This window comes from Bos indicus x Bos taurus, chromosome 1, assembly GCF_003369695.1.
Source record: "Bos indicus x Bos taurus breed Angus x Brahman F1 hybrid chromosome 1, Bos_hybrid_MaternalHap_v2.0, whole genome shotgun sequence".
NCBI lineage: Eukaryota > Metazoa > Chordata > Mammalia > Artiodactyla > Bovidae > Bos > Bos indicus x Bos taurus.
The window spans coordinates 139735942-139758292 of record NC_040076.1 but is presented as its reverse complement, the minus strand read 5'-3'; the positions used below and the strand labels follow the sequence as shown (position 1 = coordinate 139758292).

The following is a 22351-nucleotide window of genomic DNA, read 5'->3' as shown; positions in this document are numbered from 1 at the left end:
TTGTCATTGCCTCAGCTCACACGGTGAGCCAATTGTCCTAAAATCGTTTATTAAATAGCCCACCTTTTATCACTATCTTGAATTCCTTTATAGTCTATGGAAAAAATATGTCTGCTGAAGTCTGTTTTATCCTTCCCTGCTTGCACTGTCAGTCTGGCATCAGAACCATGCATACTAGAGGTCTATCACTTCCTACTACATGTTAATATCTCATATAAGACTCCTCCCTCCCTAATTTTCTTTTGTCAAAAATGTCCTAGATTTATCATATGGATTTGTATTTGCATGTGTCTTCTAGTTGAATGTTAGGCTAATTTTATCAAGTTTAAAAAAATTATTCTGAAAAATCTGGGAGAATGTAAGCAATTTAAAAGTTAGCATGGAGACATTCAAGGTCATTAAACTACTGAATCTTCCCAGACCATATCATGGATAGTCTTTGAATTTATTTAAATCTTTTTATGTCCATTATTATTTTATTGGTCTCTTACTATGGTGTGTGGCAGTGAGTATTTATAAGCTTCTGCCTACTGTTCACTTTGATCCTCTTTGGTTTTCTGGGTGGAACAGAATTACATCTAGAGCCAGTGCTTCCTGACTCTCTGCAACTGTCCTTGTCTTTTTCCTCTAAGTAAGGGAAAAGTGGTCCTTAATTTGGGGGGATTCCTATTTTCCTCCACTCTGTAGCACATACAGAGGCTGCAATGCAATGGAATGCCCCCCTTTCCTGCCCGTTTCTCTTGTCCCCTCCCTGTGCCCTTCCTTAGCTGTAGCACATTTGTTGTTCAGTCACTAAGTCATGTCCGACTCTTTGTGACCCCATGGACTGCAGCATGCCAGGATTCACTGTCCTTCACTCTCTCCTAGGGTTTGCTCAAACTCATGTCCATTGAGTCAGTGATGCCATCCAACCATCTCATCCCCTGTTGCCCCCTTCTCCTCCTGCCCTCAGTCTTTCCCAGTATCAGGGTCTTTTCCAATGAGTCAGCTCTTTGCATCAGGTGGCCAAAGTATTGGAGCTTCAGCATCAGCCCTTCCAGTTTCCTTAAGGATTGTCTTGTTTGATCTCCTATCTGTCCAAGGGACTTTCAAGAGTCTTCTCCAGAACCACAGTTTGAAAACATCAATTCTTTGGCACTCAGCCTTCTTTATGGTCCAACTCTCACATTCATACATGACTGCTGGAAAACCCATAACTCTGACTCTACAGACCTTTGTCGACAAAGTGATGTCTCTGCTTTTTAATATGCTGTCTAGGGTTGTCATAGCTTTTCTTCCAGGGAACGTGAGACCAAAGTTTCCTCGACTCCAATTTTCCCCGGAGACACCTAAGAACCCACTGCTATTTGGTGCACAATAATCTTGCTTTTGCTCAGGCATCTCCCTCTGTCCCCAAAACACTGTTGGAGGTTGCTCTTCTCTATTCACATGGTGAATTCACATTCCATGTGAATAAGGGACATCTTGGCTGTCCCTTACCTTCATGGTCCCAGAATTGTCCTCTTCTGCTTGGTATCAACCTATCTGCCAAAACCGTCCCATCTGGCCACAGACTCTTTTATTTTCTCTTTATTTTTAGAAATGTAAAAGCACACCTTTATTATCTCATGATTTCTGTGAGTTAGGAGTCTGGGCACATCTTAGCTGGATGCACTGTTTTGGAATCTCTCACAGAGTTACAGTTGTTGGCCAGAGCTGTGTCTCATCTGAAGGTTCAACTGGGGGAGGATCTACCTGCAGGTTCAGATGGTGGTCAGCAGAAGCTATAGACTCTTTGTCAGGGGCCACAGGGACTTGAATCTTTTGTTTAGAGATCCACAGGAAAAACATCTGACACTGGCAACAGTTCTCTGAATATTTCTTGCAGTGTGTTCAATTACTTGAAAGTGAAAGTGTTAGTCATTCAGTCATATCTGACTTGCAACCCCATGGACTGTAGCCTGCCAGGCTCCTCTGTCCATGGAATTCTCCACGCAAGAATACTGGGGTGGGTAGCCATTCCCTTCTCCAGGGGATCTTTCCAACCCAGGGATGGAAAACGGGTCTCTCACATTGCAGGCAGACTCTACCATCTGAGCCACCAGTGAGGCTCAGTTCCTTACTGAGAAAACATATGTACTCAATACACTTGGTTAGACTGCTCAGATGAGCACTCTGGAGCCTCCTCCTACCCCAAGGCTTGCTATGGAATGTCTCACCTTGCTCTTGCTCACACCTTCTCTCCCAAGGTCAAGGTGACATCAGGGGACCCTCCACAGTCCTCAAGGCCTCTGTCTCCAAATGCCATGAAGAACCAGTAACATGAGACAAGCTCAAGTTCTCAAGCATCTTGATTTTAGGACATGTTTGCTAGCAATGCATGTTCCAGACTTCCCTGATGAGTTGAGCAAGGCCACCCCTTCCTCAGCAGTGGAGAGATCTAACCCCTGCCCCAGAGATCCCCTGCTCTCCATTCAAAATATATGTCTTGATGGGGGCAATAACAGAGACCCCTCACCCAAAAAAACTCCCTTAAACAAGATGTTCATCATTTCCCTTCTAGGAAAGCAGGAAATTTCCTACTGGAATAACTCAGTGTGGGGTTAGGTTCTTATAGCCCAGCCAGGATTGTCCTCAGTTCTCTGGTTCCCAAAAGTTCCTTCCAAACTCTGGTCCCTTAATCCTGTTCACTGTGCCCTTGGAGGTTTGACTTTGCTCCTGACCTCAGGCTTGAGCCTCCTTCTTATTTTAGCCCCCCAGGCATTTAGCTTCATTTCTTTACTCCTGTGGCCACGTACACTGTGTCTTGAACGCAAGCTCACAGCCTTTGCTCAGAACAAATGTCACCTTCATACCCTGTCCTGGAAACTGGATCTCTGCCTTGGTCATCTGCTTGGCCTTGGACTTCTCATCCTGTCTCACCTTCCTGCCTCTCTGTCTGTCTAGCTGTCTGATTACTACCTAGAGCTTTAACCCTGACTGCTCTCAGACTCACCACCTCAGGTTAGGATATGCCAAGTCTCCATCTCCATGCGTCCAACCTCTTTGGTCCATTGATTTCCTGGACCTGCAGGCATCTTGCTGGATTTTTCCAGCAGCATCTGCTCCAAACCCCTGCACCAGACTCATCGAGGCTATGTAGTCACATTTGTCGTCCAGTACTCCTTGTACCCACTAATATGCAAATATGACAAGCTATATATCTTGAATGAATACAGAGAAAGAGCTCAAAGAATCTAAAAAGAAGAAGGTGAAACCTCCCTGGGGCAGAAGTGGTGAAAATAAACCCAACTTTAGGGTCAAGTGTGGTTCCTTCAGGTACAATAAAGGCAGTTCTGCCTGTCTGTTCCAGGTAGAATCAATGGGTCTTATTGAACAATAATGAGTTCTTGGAAAAGGATGGTGAGCATGTTACTGAAATGTAGGAGTCCAGCTGCTTGCCACTCAAAAGCCAACAAACAGGCCAGGTTGCTGGAAAGGAAAATTTTCTTTATTTCAGATGCCACCAGCTGGGGTGGGAAGAAGGCAGACATCTGTCCAAAGGTCAACTTTACTCCAAACCCCACCATTGACAATCAGTGGGCAAGAGATTTCCAGAATTTATAGACATAAAAAGGGGGCTCCAGGCAGAAACAGAATAGTCAGCTCTTACAGTCATCTTGAAATTGGTCATCAGTGGTCTGACCAGCAACATCTTGATTATTTTAGGTACAATTAATCTTCAGTTTCAAGGGTGATGTGTTTTAATTTCTTTGAAGTCAATTCTTGGGTGGCAGATTGTGTCATGGCTACAGTCTGGTCATCATGTAGTTAACTTCTTCTACCTGGTGGGGTATTCAGTATCTATAAGATAGCTCACAAGAGATGGATCAGAAAATTATCTATAGCCCTTGAAGAAGGAAGTAAAGGTGCTTGACTTTGCTTAATGACTACGTTATTATTATTTGGCCTCCTTTGATGACTGCTTTCCTTTGTTTATATGTATTCTCATTTCTCTCATTACACTTATTCTTTGACTAAAGTGTTTTCAGACAAAATGCAGACTGAGGACTTGTGTGGACAAGGACCATAGGGTCTTGCTCTGTTTCAAGCAGAACAGAGAGGATGAGTGATCATTGTGTTGTTTTACTTTCTTCCTTTGTTGGTAGAATAAAACAACCAGGGGTGGATAACTTCTGCCTTCCTCTATGCTAAAATACGTGGAGTCTCTGGCTCTAGAAGCTGCATCAAGACCACCATAGACCATGCTCCCTCAATCCCACACCCAAGGAAGCTGCAATTACCCTGAGCCTTGGTAGAGTCACCAGGAAAATGGACTCCTGGTCCATCCTGTGCCCACTTCTTTTTCTCCACTCCTCTGTCTTCCTTCTTTTTCATTGACTCTCCCCAGGAACTTTCTAACTTGTCCTATTGTGGATAGGAATAGCCACACTGAGGACACATGTTTGGAGATCTCTTTCTCCAGGGAGATGGTAACTGAAAACCTCATATAATCAACACAGCTGCAGGGGTGCCTCACAGCCCACCATCCCAATACAAAGCTGTGATGGCATCAGCAAAATTCAGCCACTCAAACTTTATCCAGTGTTGCGTATCCCTTCAGCTAGTACTGAGTCACGCAGTTCATAGTTCCATTTTCTGATAAGTGAGTGAGAGAACTGTATTCCATCTTGAAGGAAAAAAAAAGACACTTGCAGTTTAAGTACAGCATAAAAGTTATGAAATCAGCATGATAAACTAGTGGACCACCAAGTTCTAACAACCCCTGGGCAGGTACTAGTGTAGGCCACCTAAGTTCACTTGTTTTCATAGGATAGGATTCTTTAGGATAGACCTAACAAGATTGCCAGGAGAAATATCAATAACCTCAGATATGCAGATGACACCACACTTATGGCAGAAAGTGAAGAGGAACTAAAGAGCCTCTTGATAAAAGTGATAGAGGAGAGTGAAAAGTTGGCTTAAAGCTCAACATTCAGGAAACTAAGATCATAGCATCTGTCCCATCACTTCATGGGAAACAGATGGGGAAACAGTGGAAACAGTGACTGACTTTATTTTTCTGGGCTCCAAAATCACTGCAGATGGTGATTGCAGCCTTGAAATTAAAAGATGCTTACTCCTTGGAAGGAAAGTTATGACCAACCTAGACAGCATATTGAAAAGCAGAGACATTACTTTGTCAACAAAGGTCTAGTCAAGGCTATGGTTTTTCCAGTAGTCATGTATTGATGTGAGAGTTTGACTATAAAGAAAACTGAGCTCTGAAGAATTGATGCTTTTGAACTGTGGTGTTGGAGAAGACTCTTGAGAGTCCCTTGGGCTGCAAGGAGATGCAACCAGTCCATCCTAAAGGAGATCAGTCCTGGGTGTTCATTGGAAGGACTGATGTTGAAGCTGAAACTCCAATACTTTGGCCACCTGATGCAAAGAGCTGATTCATTTGATACGACACTGATGCTGGGAAAGATTGAGGGCAGGAGAAGGGGATGACAGAGGATGAGGCGGTTGGATGGCATCACTGACTCGATGGACATAGGCTTGGGTGGACTCTGGGAGTTGGTGATGGACAGGGAGGCCTGGTGTGCTGCGATTCATGGGGTCGCAAAGAGTCAGACATGACTGAGCGACTGAACTGAACTGAACAAGATTAAAATTTACAAAAGAAATGACCTTGATACTTTTGAATTATGATGCTGGAGAAGACTCTTGAGAGCCCCTAGGACAGCACAGAGATCAAACTAGTCAATCTTAAAGGAAATCAACCCTGAAAATTCATTTGAAGGATTGATGCTAAAGCTGAAGCTCCAGTACTTTGGCCACCTGATGCGAAGAGCCAACTCATTGGAAAGGACCCTGATGCTGGGAAAGATTGAAGGCAGGAGGAGAAGGGGGAGACAGAGGATGAGATGGTGAGATCGCATCACTGACTCAACAGACATGAATTTTAGCAAACTCTGGGAGACAGTGGAGGACAGAAGAGCCTGCCATGCTGCAGTCCATGGAGTTGCAAAGAGTCAGACAGGACTTAATAACTTAACAACAGCAACAGCAACCTTGATGCTGTCCTAGTAAGGGTGTGATGTTGTATCAGGAAGGAATTTAGTATAGGACATTAGATGCATGCATATTTTTAGAAGGAGGGGAGGGAGTCAGCTGCCTTTCAGGAACTTAACAAACACGGGAACCGTTTGCGGTCCCCAGTACCCTAGAATGAAGTGGTAATTTGTTCTGGGTTTGGATGTCTGTTGTCTACACATGCAGGGACTGGCTGCTTCTACAGAAGAATTGTGATTTCTCCTTCCTTCCACTTCCAAGTCGTATTCAGGTGCCTCTCACTGGTGAAATATAAACCAGAATCATGACAAATCAGCCAAGAAAATGTTCTTCTCAGGCTTCCCATCCCTGGAATTTAGAGAAGAGTTTAGAAGTACAACAGTAGTGCTGAGATAGACAGGCACTCTCTGATGCAAACATAGAGACAAAATGTTGTGTGCGCATTGTGTACCATATGGAAGCTTCTTTCTTTGGGTTTGGGAATAGCCCCCCAGCCGGAAATTGGACCCCTGTCTCAGAGCTGTGCCTCTGTCCACTTTGGAGTTCTTCTCTGGAACAAGACTCCTAGAAACCAGCCCTCTGTCACCGATCAAGGATTCCCTTCTCACAACCACACCTGAAACAGGTCCAGCTGCTGTTCTTTGGACACTTACTCTATTTATCCCATCCTCACCCCATCTTTGTGTCTACTTACTCCCTTCAACCCACCAACTCTTCTCAGAGCAGGAAAGCCCTCTCCCTGAGAAAGGAAAGTAAGTCCCTTCCTCAGGAGAACACTGCTTTCTCCATAAGGTCAAAAGGGACTATGCTCATTTTCACTATATTGATTCTTCTGATCCATGAACACGGTATATTTATCCATCTATCAGTGTCCTTTTTGATTTCTTTCACCAGTGTTTTATTGTTTTCTATACATAGGTCTTTTGTTTCTTTAGGTAGATGTATTCTTAAGTATTTTATTCTTTTTGTTGCAATGCTGAATGGAATTGTTTCCTTAATTTCTCTTTGTATTTTCTCATTATTAGTGTATAGGAATGCAAGGGATTTCTGTGTGTTGATTTTATATCCTCCAACTTTGCTATACTCATTGATTAGTTCTAGTAATTTTCTGGTGGAGTCTTTAGGGTTTTCTATGTAGAGGATCATGTCATCTGCAAACAGTGAGAGTTTTACTTCTTCTTTTCCAATTTGGATTCCTTTTATTTCTTTTTGTGCTCTGATTGCTGTGGCCAAAACTTCCAAAACTATGTTGAATAGTAGTGGTAAAAGTGGGCACCCTTGTCTTGTTCCTGACTTTAGGGGAAATGCTTTCAATTTTTCACCATTGAGGATAATGTTTGCTGTGGGTTTGTCATATATCACTTTTATTATGTTGAGGTATGCTTCTTCTATTCCTGCTTTCTGGAGGGTTTTTATCATAAATGGATGTTGAATTTTGTCAAAGGCTTTCTCTGCATCTATTGAGATAATCATGTTTTTTATTTTTCAATTTGTTAATGTGATGTATTACATTGATTGATTTGTGGATATTGAAGAATCCTTGCATCCCTGGGATAAAGCCCACTTGGTCATGATGTATGATCTTTTTAATATGTTGTTGGATTCTATTTGCTAGAATTTTGTTAAGGATTTTTGCATCTATGTTCATCAGTGATATTGGCCTGTAGTTTTCTTTTTTTGTGGCATCTTTGTCAGGTTTTAGAATCAATATAGTGAAAATGAGTATACTACCCAAAGCAATCTATAGATTCAATGCAATCCATATCAAGCTATCAACAGTATTTTTCACAGAGCTAGAACAAATAATTTCACAATTTGTATGGAAATACAAAAAACCTCAAATAGCCAAAGCAATCTTGAGAAAGAAGAATGGAACTGGAGGAATCAACCTGCCTGACTTCAGGCTCTACTACAAAGCCACAGTCATCAAAACAGTATGATACTGGCACAAAGACAGAAATATAGATCAATGGAACAAAATAGAAAGCCCAGAGATAAATCCACACACCTATAGACACCTTATCTTTGACAAAGGAGGCAAGAATATACAATGGAGAAAAAACAATCTCTTTAACAAGTGGTGCTGGGAAAACTGGTCAACCACTTGTAAAAGAATGAAACTAGAACACTTTCTAACACCATACACAAAAATAAACTTAAAATGGATTAAAGATCTAAACATAAGACCAGAAACTATAAAACTCCTGGAGGAGAACATAGGCAAAACACTCTTTGACATACATCACAGCAGGATCCTCTATGACCCACCTTCCAGGATATTGGAAATAAAAGCAAAAATAAACAAATGATACCTAATTAAAATTAAACGCTTCTGCACAACACAGGAAACTATATGCAAGGTGAAAAGACAGCCTTCAGAATGGGAGAAAATAGTAGCAAATGAAGCAACTGACAAAGAATTAATCTCAAAAATACACAAGCAATCCTGCAGCTCAATTCCAGAAAAATAAACGACCCAATCAAAAAATGGTCCAAAGAACTAAACAGACATTTCTCCAAAGAAGACATACAGATGGCTAACAAACACATGAAAAGATGCTCAATATCACTCATTATTAGAGAAATGCAGATCAAAACCACAATGAGGTACCATTTCACGCCAGTCAGAATGGCTGCTATCCAAAAGCCTACAAGCAATAAATTCTGGAGAGGGTGTGGAGACAAAGGAACTCTCTTACACTGTTGGTGGGAATGCAAACTAGTACAGCCACTATGGAGAACAGTATGGAAATTCCTTAAAAAACTGGAATAGAACTGCCATACGACCCAGCAATCCCACTGCTGGGCATACACACTGAGGAAACCAGAATTGAAAGAGACACGTGTACCCCAATGTTCATCGCAGCACTGTTTATAATAGCCAGGACATGGAAACAACATAGATGTCCATCAGCAGACAAATGGATAAGAAAGCTGTGGTACATATACACAATGGAGTATTACTCAGCCATTAAAAAGAATACATTTGAATCAGTTCTAATGAAGTGGGTGAAACTGGAGCCTATTATACAGAGTGAAGTAAGCCAGAAAGAAAAACACCAATACAGTATACTAATGCATATATATGGAATTTAAAAAGAAGGTAATGATAACCCTGTATGCAAGACATCAAAAGAGACACAGATATATAGAACAGTCTTTTGGACTCTGTGGGAGACGGCGAGGGTGGGATGATTTGGGAGAATGGCATTGAAACATGTATATTATCACATGTGAAACAAATCGCCAGTCCAGTTTTGATGCATGACACAGGATGTTCGGGGCTGGTGCACTGGGATGACCCAGAGGGATGGGATGGGGAGGGAGGTGGGAGGGGGGTTCAGGATAGGGAACACATGTACACCCGTGGTGGATTTATGTCAATGTATGGCAAAACCAATACAATATTGTAAAGTAATTAGCCTCCAATTAAAAAAAAATATATATATATAAAGGGACTATGCTTTGATTCTTTGGTGCAGGAGAGAAATAACGTAGAGCCTGGTCATCTAGGGTGCAGCCTAGGGAGCAGAAAGCCATATCCTTCCTATTTTCTCCTACAGAAAAATCATCTTTCACCTTCCAAGAAACTCTCTGAGTGTTCTCATTGACCAGCATCTTCTGGTCCCAGCATATGGGCACTGATGCCCACTTGCATTCATGCAGCCTTGTTCCCTTTTGTGTGAACAATCTATATGGCTTAGAAACGGGTTCTTCTTCCCATCTCATATATGATGACATCAAGGATGCAGACAGAATAAGCTAATACTTGCTCAAGGGCCCAGTTCCTTAGGATTCAGAGATACCATTAGAACTCAGTTCTGATTCTTGGTCAAATCCTCTCCCTATAGACCTGCAAAGACCTCAAAGGGAAGCGGAGATGAAACAAAGATGGTGTTTACTGCTGCCTTCAAAGCAGGCTTACTTGGCAACACTCGGTTTCTCTTTTTCCTGTTTCCATCCTCTCAGTTCTTGAAAGTCCTGCTAGACATAGCTTTTCAATAAATAAGAAGGGTCACGCAGTAGGAACATACCCAGTCATTCAGTGTGTGCCTTACATAATGTGTGAACACTTTCTTTTCATGTAATGGAGCATTAAAATGGTCCCCACTTGACCTCAACTAGCCACAGAAAACTGACCAAGTTTTAATTAATGATTTCTGGTTTTGTAAGTGTATCTTCTAGCTAATTACCCAAAGTGCTTACGTTATGCTAACAGGATTGCAGATTTTTGAAATAGTGTGTGCACTGTGTTAAATTTTGTTCTTTATGATAATGATGCATCTAAAGTCAATGAACTATAATTCTGTCAAGTCAAGGCCAAGTCCACTTTCCTCTGATTGAACATGTGCTCACCATTGGAACTGTTGTCCATATGGTGGATGAATGACTCTGTTTAGCATGATCACATGTATAAATGCTATATCCCATCAAGTTTGGTTCATTTTCTGATGAAAAAAAAAAAAAGATATAATGGTATTCAACTGCACTTATACATTGTCTCTTCTCCACTAGGATCTTTTAGTAATGAAGAGACTGCTCTCAGTCCACATAGGAATTAATAGATAATCTTCTTCAGCTACTCAACTGAGAAGGCTTAGCAATGAAGCTGAATTTTATTGTAACTCTTTTACTATAGATGGGTCAAATATTGTATTTCTCTGGTGAAAATTCTTCAAGGAAAAGAAAGCATTTGTGTTTTTGACATGAACAATCCTATAAATTTCTCACATTCTATCAGCATTTTGATGTTTCAGGGCTTTGTAACACATTTTTATATAATTTGTAAATTCCATAGCATTTTCAGATTTCCTGATTTGCTGCCTTATGGATATATTTAAAAATCCTACATTTGGCTGAATTTTCAGGTTGTGTGTATTAGTCTAGATCTGGCTCCCAATTTGCAGTTAACTTTGAGAAAGGCATCGATAGCATTTATAGACTTTTCAAACAGTTTACCAAAATTAAGCACATAAATAAAAATCAAAGTCTTTTTCCTCTGATTTTTAAGGTTCAATAATATTTATCCTTACCATAATGAACATATTATCCATAAGAAGGAGTTTTATAATTTATGAAACCAGACCTTAAAAGATGCAATAAACTTTTATAATAAAAAGGAGTATGATCATCTCAATAAATGATGAAAAGGTAGCTGATAATATCTAAAACGCAATCCTGATTGAAACAACATGAAGAAAAATAAAGTTTTCTAAAAATAGGAATATAGAATCATTTTTAGGACTCAAAGTGCTTTGGCAAAAGAAGAAAAAGACAAAATCCAGCAGTTTAGTTCAGTCGACTAAACTCTTTGTGACTGCATGGACTGCAGCACACCAGGCTTCCCTGCACAGCACCAACTCCCAGAGCTTCCTCAAACTAATGTCCATCTAGTCGATGAAACCATTAAGCCATCTCATCCTCTTCTCCTCCTACCTTCAATCTTTCCCACCATCAGGGTCTTTTCCAATGAATCAGTTCTTCACATCAGGTGGCCAAAGTATTGGAGTTTCAGTTTCAGCATCTGTTCTTCCAAAGAATATTCAAGACTGATTTCCTTTAGGATGGACTGATATGATCTCCTTGCCATCCAAGGAACTCTCAAGAGTCTTCTTCAACACCACAGTTCAAAAGCATCAATTCTTCAGCACTCAGCTTTCTTTATACCCCAACTCTCACATCCATACATGACTACTGGAAAATCCATACATGACTACTGGAAAATCCATAGCCTTCACTAGATAGACTTTTGTTGGCAAAGTAATGTCTCTGCTTTTTAATATGCTGTCTAGGTTGGTCATAGCTTTTTTCCAAGGAGCAAGCATCTTTTAATTTCATGGCTGCAATCACCATCTGCAGTGATTTTGGAACCTCCAAAAGTAGTCTCTCACTGTTTCCGTTGTTTCCCCATCTATTTGCCAGGAAGTGATGGGATCTTCATTTTTTTGAATGTTGAGTTTTAAGTCAGAGTTTTCATTCTCTCTTTCACTTTCATCAAGAGGCTCTTTAGTTCTTCTTCACTTTCTGCCATAAGTGTGGTATCATCTGCATATCTGAGGTTACTGATGTATCCAGTAGATACATGAATATAGCAAAGAATATAGACATAATGATCTCCAAAAAACAAGTACAAATTCATTAAAAGATGCTCACTTATCTATGAGCATCCCTTCATAGATCATAGCCTTGTTGTGGCAAAAGGGCTTGTGTAAGTCAATGAAGCTATGCCATGCAGGGCCTCCCAAGATGGATGGGTCAGAGTGAAGAGTTCTGACAAAACGTAATCTCCTGGTGGAGTGAAGGGAAAACCACTCCAGCATTCTTGCTACAATAACCCTGAATAATGTGAAAAAGCAAAAAGATACGACACCAGAAGATGAGTTCCCCAGGTCAGAAGGCGTGAAATTAAAAGATGCTTTCTCCTTGGAATGAAGGCTATGGCAAACCTAGACAGCGCAATAAAAAGCAGAGATGTCACTTTGCAACAAAGGTCTGTATAGTCAAAGCTATGGTTTTTTCAGTAGTCATGTATGGATGTGAGAGTTGGACCATAAAGAAGGCTGAGCACCAAAGAATTGATGCTTTCAAATTGTAGTTCTGAGAAGACTCTTAAGAGTCCCTTGGACAGCCAGGAAATCAAACCAGTCCATCCTAAAGGAAATCAGTCTTGAAGATTCATTACAAAGACTGATGCTGAAGCTGAAATTCCAATCAGGTCACCTGATGCAAAGAACTGACACCTTGGAAAAGACCCTGATGCTGGAAAAGATTGAAGATAAAACGAGAAGAGGGTGGCAGAGGATGAGATGGTTAGACAGCATCATTGACTTAATTGACATGAATTTGAGTAAACTCTGGGACACACTGGCGCACAAGGGAGCTGGCGTGCTGCAGTTCATAGAGTGTCAAAGAGTCAGACATGACTTAGTGAGTGAACATTTATAAGCAAAGGCAAAAAGTAATACAAAAATTAGTAAAATCATGTAAATTAAAATAATGAGATATATACCATATTGATGAAGATCAAAAAAAGTAATATTGCACGTGTCTGAGGGAAAAATGAACCCCAACCGGTGGAAATAAAATAGCTCCATGTTTTACTAAGCAACTTCACAATACATTTTAGCACTAAAATATACAGAATTCCACTCCAAGGATTTACCAAAGAGCCTCTTTTCCACTATATCTTTCTATTGAACTGATTGATAAGCAGAGAGGTCCACTGAAACATGGTCCTTAGTCTTGTGGAATAGGAAAGATCTAAAGTCAACTAGCATTAAATGATTAAAGAATTAGAACAGGAATTAGAAAAAACAAGCAGCAATAGTGTGTACATACTCTATGCCCTACCACCAGTTTAAGAATTTAAATGTCTCTACCACCTTATGAAGGAGGACCTGTGATTAATGCATTTTACAGATAAGGAAGCTGAGGAACTGAGTGCCTTCCTGATTACCTAGTTTCTCCCAGTGTACTGGAGATTGCTTGCTGTGTAACAGATAACCCCTAAGCTTGGTGACTTAACAATGATAATGAATTCTTACGATCTTCGGATTTCTTTGGGGCAGGAGTCTGAGTACGGCTTAGTCGAGTGCTCTAGATGAAGGTCTCTCAGCGCCGCAGTCAGGTTTCTGGCCAGGGATGCAGTCATCTCAAAGTCCAAGCCCACTTGTGTGGTTGCTGGCAGGATCCAGCTTCTCACAGAACTTTGTTTGAAGAAAACCCTTGAGGAACTCTCTTTACAGGTAGGCTTACAATGTAACAGCTCACATTTCCCCAGAGTGAGGGTTCTGACCTGAGAGAGAGAAGCTGACAAAGAGGATGCCATCTTTTGTAACCATAGCAAACTGCCCTGGATCCACCACATAGTGGGTGCTTAGTAATTGGACAATAATCACTATTTTGTAAAGACAAAGCACAATTTTATATGTGCTTAAAGGAGAAAAGGTCAGTTTTCATTCCAATCCCAAAGAAAGGCTATGCTAAAGAATCTTCAAACTACTGCACAGTTGCACTCATTTCACACACTAGCAAAGTAATGCTCAAAATCCTTCAAGTTAGGCTTCAACAGTACATGAACCAAGAACTTCCAGATGTGCAAGCTGGACTTAGAAAAGGAAGAGGAACCAGAGATCACATTACCAGCGTCCACTGGATCATAGAAAAAGGAAGAGAAATCCAGAAAAATATCTAATTCTGCTTCATTGACTATGCTAAAGCCTTTAACTGTGTGGATCACAACAAACTGGAAAATTCTTAAACAGATGGGAATACCAGACCACCTTACCTGTCTCCTGCAAAACCTGTATGCATGTCAAGAAGAAACAGTTAGAACTGGACATGAAACAAAGGACTGGTTCCAAATTGGGAAAGAAGTACGTCAAGGCTGTATATTGTCACCCTGCTTATTTAACTTATATGCAGAGTATGTCATGCAAAATGCCAGTCTGGATGAAGCACAAACTGGAATCAAGATTGTCAGGAGAAATATCAATAACTTCAGATATGTAGATGACACCACCCTTATGGCAAATATTTTCATTAATCATCAAACATCTGTTTAAATATTCTGTGAATATTCATATGAATTAAGTTTTAAATAATTAATATTGTATGTGTTTCTGTTGTAATTTTGCATGTTATGCATTTTGATAATTTTTTGGTCTATTCCCAAGGAGTAAAAGGTGTAGGAATAATTTTGCTCGTTTCATCTTACTTTATAAAACAACCAGTAGCTGATACTGAAGAAAGTAGCTCCGAAAGTATTGAGTTGGCCAAAACATTTGTTTGCATTTTTCCATGACTATTGCATGACATCTTTCCAAACAAACTTTTTGGAAAACTCAACATTAAAAACTACTATAATGTTTTTTTCATCCCTGATTTTGAATTCTTTATAAATAAGATGAATTAAAACCATTTATCTATTAGAATGATGTTATGAAAGGCTGTCTAAGCCACCACAGAAATCTGTTTCATACATTATATATGAGATACAGAACTAAAGCAGATGTGTGAGTATTGCTAGTATATACCACTCCTCTAACTTTACATCCTTCCATATGGGCTTCCCTGATAGCTCAGTTGGTAAAGACTCTGCCTGCAAAGCAGGAGACCCCAGTTCGATCCCTGGGTTGAGAAGATCCGCTGAGAAGGGATAGGCTACCCACTCCAGTATTCTTGGGCTTCCCTTGTGGCTTAGCTGGTAAAGAATCTGCCTGCAATGCAGGATACCTGGGTTCAGTCCTGGGGTTATGAAGATTCCCTGACAAAGGGAAAGGCTACCCTCTCCAGTATTCTGGCCTGGAGAATTCCAAAGAGTCAGACATGACTGAGTCACTTTCACTTACATCCATATACTTTTTTTTTTTTTTTTTTTATCAGTAATACCTTTAAATCAGATGTCAGCAAACTGAACCATAAGTCAAATCCTGCTCAAAACCTGCTTTTGTAAATAAGTGTTATTGAAACATGATTGTGCTGATTTATGTATTTGGCTTCCTCTGTAGCTCAATGAATAAAGAGTATGCCTCCAGTGCAAAAGACCTGGGTTCGATTCCTGGGTCGGGAAGATCCCCTGGAGAAGGAAATGGCAACCCACTCCAATATTCTTGACTGGAGAATCCCATGGACAGAGGAGCCTAGGAGGCTACAGTCTATGGGGTCACAAGAGTCGGACACGACTGATCAACTAAGTACCCACACACACACATGTATTTTCTATCACTGCTTTCATGCTTCAATGACAGAAAAAAGGAATGTCACAGACTTGCAAACATAAAATATTTGTGACAGATTGCAAACCAATTTGTTCTTTGGCCTTTTATAGAAAAAGATTTCCAATCACTGAAAATATTGAGAATTTCTATCCATGAACATAGTATAATGAATAGTCCATCTCCATTTATTTAGGTCTTCTATAATTGTTAGCAACAACTTTTGCAGTTTTCAATAGGCCAATCTTGCATTTATCTTGTTAAAATTTATCTCCAAATATTTCATGCTTTAATGCAATATTATTGCTTTTTAAAAATTTCAGTTTCCCATTACCTGTTACATATATAGATACAATTAGCTTTAAATTTTATATTTTGATGTATCCATGTGTTCTATGACTTTGCTAAACTCACTTATTTTTCTAGCAACTGTTTTATAGGCACTTTTGATCATCTATAAATAATTCTGTCATCCATGAGGGAAGGCAGTTCCATTCTTCTTTTCTAATATATGTGCACTTTATTTCTTTTACTTTTTCTATTGTTCTTGCTAGAATCTTCAGAATAACCTTGAATAAAAAGGTCAAGACCAGAACTCCTTGTCTCTTTCTTGATCTTTGGTGGAAAATAGTTTTTACAATTGAGTAAAAAAATGATGCTAGTTGGGACTTTTTTCAAATCTTTTCTCAAGTTATTCCATTTTACAACTAGTTTACTATGAGATTTTTACCAGGGTCTTATCAGATTGCTGAATTCTATAAAATATTTTTTATTCTTTCTTTGTATTCATTCAAGTAATCATATTGTGCTTCTTTGTTGGTCTGTTGATATGAAGAATTTCATTAACTAATCTTTGAATTTAAACCAACCTTGCATTCCTAGATTAAATTTCACTTGGTCATATTTTTTTTTTATATGTTGATAAACCTAACTTGCTAACATTTGGTTACGGATTTTTATGTCTGGGTTCGTTGTAGATTTTGATCAGTAGTTCTAAGGTATTTATTTGATTTTGGCATTGAGATGATGTTGGCCTCATAAAATCAGTGATAAAGTACACCTTCCTCTTGTATTTTCTGAAAGACTTCATGTAAAATTGGTATTTTTTTAAGTGTTAGCTAACCTCACTACTGAAGCTGTCTCGGCTTTGAATATTCTTGTGGGAGATTTTTAACAATAAATTAAAAGTATTTATAGATATGGGACTATTAAGGTTATCTAATTTTTCCAGACTGTTCTTTGAGAGTTTGTTTTGTCCCAGAAATTTATTATTTAATAAAACTTTTCAAATTTATTGGCACAAAATTATTCCTAATATTTTTCTATTATCCTCTTAATTCAAGTAAGGGCTGCAGTGATAGCCTCTTTCATGATTTTTATTTGTAGCTTATATCTCTCCCTTCTTCTTGACCAGTCCTGATAGAGGTTTATCTATCATATATTTTTTTTGAAGAACTATATTTTTGTTTTATTGATTTTTTCTTTAGTTTTTTTATGTTTTCTTATTTCATCGATTTCAGTTTTTCTCGCTATTAATTTCCTTATTTCTCCTAACTTTGGATTTTATTTGCTCTTTTTGAATAGCTTCTGAAGGGGGATCACTGATGTGCGATCTTTTTCCTTTTCCAACACAAACATTAATGCTACAAACTTCCATCTAAGTGTTGCTTTTAACTGCATTCCATGCATTTTGATATACTGTATTTACATTCTTATTCAACTCAAAAATATATGTGTGTGTATATATATATATATATCTTCTAATTATTTTGGTGATTTCTTCTTTGACTCATGAGTTATTTAGAATTGCATTGTTTAATTTTCAAATATTTGAGGTTTTTCCCAGATACATTTCTGTTATTGATCTCAATGTTAGTTTTTCTGTGGAACTAGAACATCAGTTCAGTCGCTCAGTTGTGTCCAACTCTTTGCGACCCCATGAACCACAGCATGCCAGGCCTCCCTGTCCATCACCAACTCCCAGAGTTCATCCAAACCCATGTCCATTGAGTCAGTGATGCCATCCAACCATCTCGTCCTCTGTCATCAACCTTCTCCTTCTGCCCTCAATCTTTCCCAGCAACAGGGTCTTTTCAAATGAGTCAGCTCTCCACATCAGGGGGCCGAAGTATTGGAGTATCAGCTTCAACATCAGTCCTACCAATGAACACCCAGGACCGATCTCCTTTAGGATAGACTGGTTGGATCTCTTTGCAGTCCAGGGGACTCTCAAGAGTCTTTTCCAACACCACAGTTCAAAACATCAATTCTTTGGCTCTCAGTTTTCTTTAGAGTCCAACTCTCACATCCATACATGCCACTGGAAAAACCATAGCCTTGACTAGGCGGACCTTTGTTGACAAAGTAATGTCTCTGCTTTTCAATATGCTGTCTGCTGCTGCTGCTAAGTCACATCAGTTGTGTCCGACCCTGTGTGACCCCATAGACAGCGGCCCACCAGGCACCCATCCCTGGGATTCTCCAGGCAAGCATACTGGAGTGGGTTGCCATTTCCTTCTCCAGTGCAGGAAAGTGAAAAGTGAAAGTGAAGTCACTCAGTCGTGTCCGACTCTTAACAACCCCATGGACTGCAGCCTACCAGGCCCTCCGTCCATGGGATTCTCCAGGCAAGAGCACTGGAGTGGAATATGTTGTCTAGGTTGGTCATAACTTTCCTTCCAAGGAGTAAGCATGTTTTAATTTCATGGCTGCAGTCACCATCTGCAGTGATTTTGGAGCGCAGAAAAATAAAGTCAGCCAATGTTTCCACTGTTTCACCATCTATTTGCCATGAAATGATGGGACTGGATGCCATGATCACAATTTTCTGAAAGTTGAGCTTTAAGTCAGCCTTTTCACTCTCCTCTTTCACTTTCATCAAGAGGCTTTTTAGTTCCTCTTCACTTTCTGCCATAAGGGTGGTGTCATCTGCATATCTGAGGTTATTGATATTTCTCCTGGCAATCTTGATTCCAGCTTGTGCTTCTTCCAGCCCAGCATTTCTCATGATGTACTCTGCATATAAGTTAAATAAGCAGAGTGACAATATACAGCCTTGATGTACTCCTTTTCCTATTTGGAACCAGTCTGTTGTTCCATGTCCAGTTCTAACTGTTGCTTCCTGCGCATACAGGTTTCCCAAGAGGCAGGTCAGGTGGTCTGGTATGCCCATCTCTTTCAGAATTTTCCACAGTTTATTGTGATCCACACAGTCAAAGTCTTTAGCATAGTCAGTAAAACAGAAATAGATATTTTTCTGGAACTAGAACATAATCTGTATTAATTTATCTTATAACATCTATTGAACTTTTTATTATGGCCCAAAATACTATCTCTCTGGGTAACTGCTCCATGTGCACTCAAAACTAGCATGGAATCTGCTGTTCTAGGATGTAGAGTTCTATAAATCTCAGTTCAGTCAAAATGATTGATAGTGATATTAAAGTCATCTATATTTCAAATATTATTTCTTCTGCCCCTATCTTCTCTTTTTGAGACTGTCACTACCCTGTGTTAGAATATTTGATATTGTTCTACAGCTCTAGGACAACCTATTCTGTTTTTTTCACTCTTTTGCACTTTTTGTTTTAATTTGGATAATTTCTGTTGGCCTAGCTTCAGGTTCACTAATTATTTTCTCTACTGTATTCAATCTGCTAATTAGATTAAGGAATTCCTTACATCTAATATTGTAGAAATGTTGTTTCTAACATTTTATTTATGTCTTTCTCTTTTGTATGGTTTTAATGTTCTTTCTGAATCCCTTACCTGTCTATGGTTATTAGTCATAGTTGTCATAAAGTTCTTATTCGACAGTTTCATACTAAGCTTTCAAGACTGTTGATGATTTCCTCTCTGGTCCTTCTTGCTTGCTTATTTCTTTTTTTTTTTTTTGTATCTTACAACATTTTATTATCTTATAATACTCTGATGCATAAAAGAGTAGAAGCTGAATTGGGCTATACTTATTTCCAGTTCTTTACTTCTTCCTGCTTGTATGTCCAGGATCTTGTTCTCTCACTCTCTACCAAACATGAGATTGTTTACATATGCCATAGCTCCTTGTAGGATATTTTAAATTCTTTGCAGACTAACTTTACCCAGTTGCCTGTGACTTCTGCTCTGTGATTTATTCCAAGAAAAGTATGATTTTGTAGATTAACCATCTCCTTTTGGTGGTTAGAATGGAAGTGATATTCTTTTGTGTCTTTCTCCATCCTTTTCAGAAATGGAATTCTATGTTTTAAATTTGAATTAATTCATATATCTTCTCTAGAAGTTCTCTTTTGGTAGAACCTACCTGCTTTAGCAATGCTGTTTGCCTTTCAAATTCATTGTGGAGGGTCCCCTTAGATACATAGTTAACTTCCTTTGTCTCTTTGGTGGAGCTGAAACAGGGAAGAGAAGGCACAGCAGTAGTCTCTGTCACTGTGACCTGAGGACACCAATAAGTAAATGATGAGTTATGGGGGAAACTATAGGAAGAAGTGTATCCCCTCTTGTTTCATTTCCCCATACACAAAGTCTGAAGTTTCCCACATGAGTGGGTGACCTCTCACCTGTTCAGGTCCCACGTAGGTTCTGGGGACACAGAAACCAGCAGCTCTTCTCTAGAGCACATATTTGGCCCATGCTTCAGGCTTTCTCTAGAAAGAAGGAGTTGTCTTCACCTGTGGGTATTCTCCCCAAATCTTCAGATTCAGATCAGAATATGAGAAACCCTATCAGCCTTTCAAGGCCTAGACCACACCCTCCTAAGTCCCAGAAGGGGGAAAAGCAACATAGCAGTATCATCTGATTCAACCAACTACTGTTTTCCCAGAAATCTCCCTTATCTTCTGTTTTATTATTTCTAAGTTTATTTTTCAAAATAGTTTCATATGAATCTTTTATATGGATCATGTTTATGATCATAGCATAGACAAATGGGCTATATCTCCTTGAATGCAAGCACTTTAAGGTGTTTTAATTGCGCTGTCTTAGTGCAATGATCTAACAGTTATTTAATAACATTAAATGGTATTAATAGTACATTGTATTTCTAGACCATGCTTAGAAGGGAAGTCTGCAATATTGGTATTCACCTTGTAGTCTCAGATGTGTGCATTGTGGGAAGTCTTCAAATGTCCTCCCCCTGAAGCATTCTTGTTTACATTCATTTTAAGTCCCTGGGAACACAACAAATTAAGTTAGTTACACACAAGATGTCTACTTCTGTAGTCATTCTACTGTGATTTCTGTGAATAATTTATCAACCAGTTAAGGCTCATCAAATCTGGCTTTTTATGTGGAAACTATCTGTATGGTCTCTTACTGTTTATCTCAACGTTTGAAATGCTATCATTTTAAATAAACATGTTTCTCCCTAAACAAGAATTTCATTATCAGAAGAAAGAAAAAAGAGTCTTGGCACATCAGGGGCCTGTCTGCTGGGATGTGTGTTCAGCATCCGTCACCTCCCCGTGTTGTCTGATGCCCTTGAGTTCATTGTCTCCCTGTATTTACTCCTGTTGGCATCACCATTCCTCTTTATTTTATTTTATTCCAGGTGCTGGGGTTCCCCAGTTCCAACCGATTGCCCTGAATGGCCGAATTCAGGTCCTCAGCAATGGGTCTCTGTTGATCAAGCACGTGGTGGAAGAAGACAGTGGCTACTACCTGTGCAAGGTCAGCAACGATGTGGGCGCGGACGTCAGCAAGTCCATGTACCTCACGGTGAAAAGTAAGGAAGACGAGCTCTTCATTTTACCTAAATAGGGCTCTGGGGCTTCCATTTTCAGTGGTCTCCACGCACACTGTTTAAAAACAAAACAAAACAAAATGTGGTTTGTTGCAGCTGGGGGGGTTGATGTTTCCTGTCTTAAATATACAGTTGAAGAGGCTAGTAGAAGTTCAGCGACTGTCAGAATATGCAGAGTGTGCATCAGAATATGTGTCCAGGGCAGGGAGCCCTGGGCTTCCCTCCCTCCACTCCCCTGGCCATGGGTTCGGGCTCTGAGCAGCCCAGCCGATGAGTGGGTTGCTGCCTTTGGCACCCAGATTTCTCTCCTGTTGATTTTATCATGGAAAAGCCTAGTGCAAGGTCTCAGATGTGTTCTTTTCAGTGGTCTCTTCATGCTTTTTGTCATTTGCAAGCTTGTCCATAGATTTCCTTCTTTAAGATCACTGTGAAATCAAGAAACTGGAAACCTCATTATTAACATACATCCCTACAAGAAGATAAAGCATATAGGATTATACTTAGCGTCCATGTTGCTGACAGATCTTATAGGAAAGGGTGAAATTATTTTTGTACTTTGGTTGCTAAACCACCAAAGAGAGGACATAAAGTAGACCAGCTTCTACTGAGCATTGCTCACTAGCAAATGGTTGTACATCTAGTTTACACTGAATGGCTTACGTCTTTCTTCATTTATATGCTTTGCTACTGTGTAGATTGAGATGTCTTCCTGACCACAAGCTTTAATCAGACTTCCTTTTGTTTAACTATGCTGTGTATAGGTTTTCAAGGATCTCTACCATCTTATTTATTAGGAGATTGGACTTAAAAGTGAATTTCAGTGCTATGTGTGAGAGAGACAGAGACTTAAAGACTAGCT

At 39.6% G+C, this 22351-nt stretch overlaps 1 protein-coding gene across 1 annotated transcript in view; it reads left to right on the top strand.

Annotated features, from left to right (window-relative positions):
- Positions 1-22351, top strand: part of DSCAM (DS cell adhesion molecule) — an 859941-nt gene that overhangs the window by 612866 nt on the left and 224724 nt on the right. The window contains 1 exon segment of the mRNA XM_027551145.1: positions 21301-21474. Within this exon segment, the coding sequence (XP_027406946.1) occupies positions 21301-21474 (174 nt within the window).